The sequence below is a fragment of the Buceros rhinoceros genome, unplaced genomic scaffold (assembly GCF_000710305.1).
Source record: "Buceros rhinoceros silvestris isolate BGI_N320 unplaced genomic scaffold, ASM71030v1 scaffold32898, whole genome shotgun sequence".
Lineage (NCBI taxonomy): Eukaryota > Metazoa > Chordata > Aves > Bucerotiformes > Bucerotidae > Buceros > Buceros rhinoceros.
Genome location: NW_010429114.1, coordinates 3,007 through 6,343, shown reverse-complemented (window position 1 = coordinate 6,343; position 3,337 = coordinate 3,007). Strand labels below are relative to the sequence as shown.

General features: G+C 60.2%; 1 protein-coding gene across 1 annotated transcript in view; it reads right to left on the bottom strand.

The window, feature by feature from the left end:
* Window positions 1-12: 12 nt before the first annotated feature.
* LOC104499075 (putative adenosylhomocysteinase 3) overlaps window positions 13-3,337 on the bottom strand; it is a gene marked incomplete at both ends in the record, with an annotated part of 5,578 nt that continues 2,253 nt past the window's right edge. The window contains 4 exons of the mRNA XM_010142536.1: window positions 13-107; window positions 231-301; window positions 1,207-1,295; window positions 2,172-2,235. Of these exons, the coding sequence (XP_010140838.1) occupies window positions 13-107; window positions 231-301; window positions 1,207-1,295; window positions 2,172-2,235 (319 nt within the window). The remainder of the gene's footprint in view (window positions 108-230; window positions 302-1,206; window positions 1,296-2,171; window positions 2,236-3,337) is intronic.

Genomic DNA, 3,337 nt, shown 5'->3' with positions numbered 1-3,337 from the left:
CCCCGCGCTCACCACGTCGATCTCGGTGTTGGAGTGCCCCATGTTGCAGACGATGCAGCTGTTCTTCATGCGATCCAGGTGTTCCCTGGTCACCACGTTCTTGTTGCCTGCCAGCCAGCAAACCCCGCGGTGAGCACCCACGGTCACCCCCCACCTCGGGGGGAAAAGAGGGGCCCGAGCACGGGGCACGCAGCCCTGGCAACCTGACACCCGCCTCGGGGACCACGTACCTGTGCAGGTGATGACGATGTCAACTTGTCTGATGACCTCGTTGAGTTTCACGAGCCGGAAGCCATCCATGCTGAGAGGAGAGCGGGGAAAGGGAGTCTGAGAAGCAGCAAGAACATGCCAGAACCAGGAAAACCCCGTCGAGAGGTTCTCAGACACTGGCGTCACGTTTCTAATGCCAGAGCGGGACGCGGCAACGCAGCAGGCGAAGGGCCACGGGCCCCGCGTCACTGGGAGCGTTTCTGGAGCCGACCTGGACGATTTGGGGCTGCTGTGGGGAGCAGTGACAAGAGATTTCGGGGGCTTCGCCAGGTGCCTGCACACAGCAAGGGCAGGAGGGTTTTATCCTTCCGAGGCTCTCACAAGCTGCAGAATCCTAGTTACTATAAAAAAAAGGAATTTTTTCCTGCTCTATGTCCCATTTTCTGCAGTTTTTTGTCCCCACTGCAAACTCCTCACCAGAGGAGCCGCGCGGTGTGGCCTCGGGGGACTCCCCAAATGCGCAGTTAAGGATGTGGGTGCTGGAGGTGCCGCTTGAGAAGGTCACAAAGCCAACCACTGCAGCGCGCCTGTGCGAGGGGACAGCCACGGGCTGTCAGCCCTGCGCCAGGGCCGGCGGGGGAGCTCTGAGAGCGGCTGGTGACCACGGAAACCAGGAGAGCCCTTGGGCGAGGTGTGTGCACAGCACGGTAAAGGCGGAGTTTGCTCCCCAAAGGTCGCAGCTCACTCCCACCATCCTTCCCAGCCCCCTTGTCAAACCCTTCCCAGCCCCCTTGTCAAACTCCTGGCCTCTGGTTTTGACAGTGCAGGTTGGCACGTGGGAGCCAGGCAAACCGGGTGATGCCTTAGCGCAGGAACCCTTTTCTGGCCATAGGAGAGAGCTGCGGGTCCCTCCCAGGGTGCGGAGAAGCCACGAGCCCCTCACAGCATCCCCTGGGGAGGGAGCGCTGCCGGTCCCGGGTTAGTGCGGCCGCTTACCAGGCCTGGAGGGCGCAGATGGGGTCGATCTCCGTGACGTAGACGATGGAGCCCATGGCCTTCAGCGCGGCACAGCAGCCCTTCCCGACCTGGGAAGGGAGAGGAGCAGAGCGGAGGAGTGAGATGCCGAGGCCACCACGGCGGTTGGAGCGTGCGGGGGACGTACAGCTCCGGGCGTTGCTGCAGCCCTCTCAGCGACTCCGGTTCATACGTGGAATTTCTGGGACATTCTTGGATTTGGAGTAACCAGGGAGCTTAATGGTTCAATTGCGGAGGGTTAACGAGGTTTAGCCCTCAGAGAGCTCGCAGGGGAACTCAGGGAACAGTCTCAGTGATCAAGAGTTCCCCAAAACCCGAACCAACGCGTCAGAAAAATGACCCGTTTCAGCAATTTGGGGAAAAAAGGAAGACTCCCAGTACAGCACCCAGAGCGCAGCCACCATCCCTGGTGTTAACTGGTCCGGACAAGAGGGTGTCACCTCGACAGAGGACCCCCTGACTGGGGGTGAAAGCACAGGGGGAAGACAAGATTGTCTCCTTTTTCTGGACCATGCTTCAGTGCCCAACGCTGCGCCTGCGCGGGACAGCTGCCGCACCCGGCCCTGAGCCTGGAAATTCGGTATTTGATCTGAGAGAGGACATAAACCTGAGAGAGACCATCAGTGAGGGCGGTAATGGTGATACATGGACTATCAGTACTGGGATGTCACTACTCAGCTACGAACGACAACATTCCAGGTGGTGACTACTCATGTCTTTCCAGATGCAGGTTTGGTATCTGCCCAATACCCCAGAAACTCTCTGGAAACCAAGATCACCTCTGGTTTGGGCAAACCTGCCGGGCTGGAAGGTACCAGCAGCCGCAGGGAAAAGCCACGAGGACAGCGAGGCCCCGGGGGATCAAGCCATGCCAAGGACATGCCCGTGTCCCAGGCAGCGCCCGCTGGTGGGGACGAGGCCCTTACCTCCCCGTAGCCGCAGACCACCACCTGCTTCCCTCCAAACATCATGTCCGTGGTCCTCTTCAGGCTGCGGGAGAAGGAAAACCAGAGCAAACTGAAGGCCGGCAGCAGGACCGTTCATTCCCGGCGCCGCGGTGAAGGACGGCGGCTCCTCCTCACCGTCACGGCGTCTCCCTGCGGACACGCAGCAATTCGGGGTGCGAAGCGGACCCGAAGGGCACCTGAAAACTGCCTCGTCCTCTGGGACCGGCAGGTGCCACTGGGGAAGCGCAGGAGGAAGGACGTGGGGTTGGGATCCCCGTTTGTGGTGTTACTGGTGTCGGATCCCTTTGGTTTGGAACTCCAGAAATAATGACAATCTTCTCCAAAAGTACTTTTCTCCTTAATTTCCCCCCTGCCCCCAAGTCAAAATACCCCCAGAAGACACCACAGGGGCCGCGGGGAAGTGGTTGTTTTCTACGAGGCCCCCCCGTGTTTCCCACAAACGAGGCTCTCCCTTCCACTCGGGCTCCTCCTGGACCCTCCCGGAGCGTGTCCTACATTCGGGGCTATTTTTAGCAGCGAGGAACTAGGTTAGCAGTGCTGGGAAGGTGAAAGTCCCCGACGCTTCCCAGAGAACCTACAGAAAAGCCACAGCAGGTTCCATGGCACTTCTGCCCCGATTTCCCCTGACCCAGTTTGAGATGCCTGGGCCAGACCTCGCCCCACTCCAGCCTTCCAGCAGGTCCAGCATCCTCACGGGACACAGATTTCCAAGAACTTAGCGCTCCTGGGCCACTGGCAGCATCTGCTGCCCAGGGAACACAGAGCTGAATGTTGTCACCTCAAAATCATGGGCAACTCTCCAGCAGGCAGCAGCCGCCCACGAGGCTGCTCGGTGAGTCCTGAGCCCCGCGACCGCAGAGCAGAGACGGGGCCGGCAGAAAGACAAGGGCTTAACGGCGCGTTACTTCATCAAGACACTTTCAGAGTCACAGGCTGGTTTGGGCTGAAGGGACCTTCCAAGCTCCTCTAGCCTAACCCCCTGCAGGGAGCAGGGACATCTGCCCCCAGAGCAGGGGGCTCAGAGCCCCAAGGGCCAACCTGACCTGCCATGGGGCCAGCGATGGGGCTGCTGCCACCTCTGGGGGCAGCCTGCGCCAGGCTCTGCCCACCCTCATTTCTCCCCT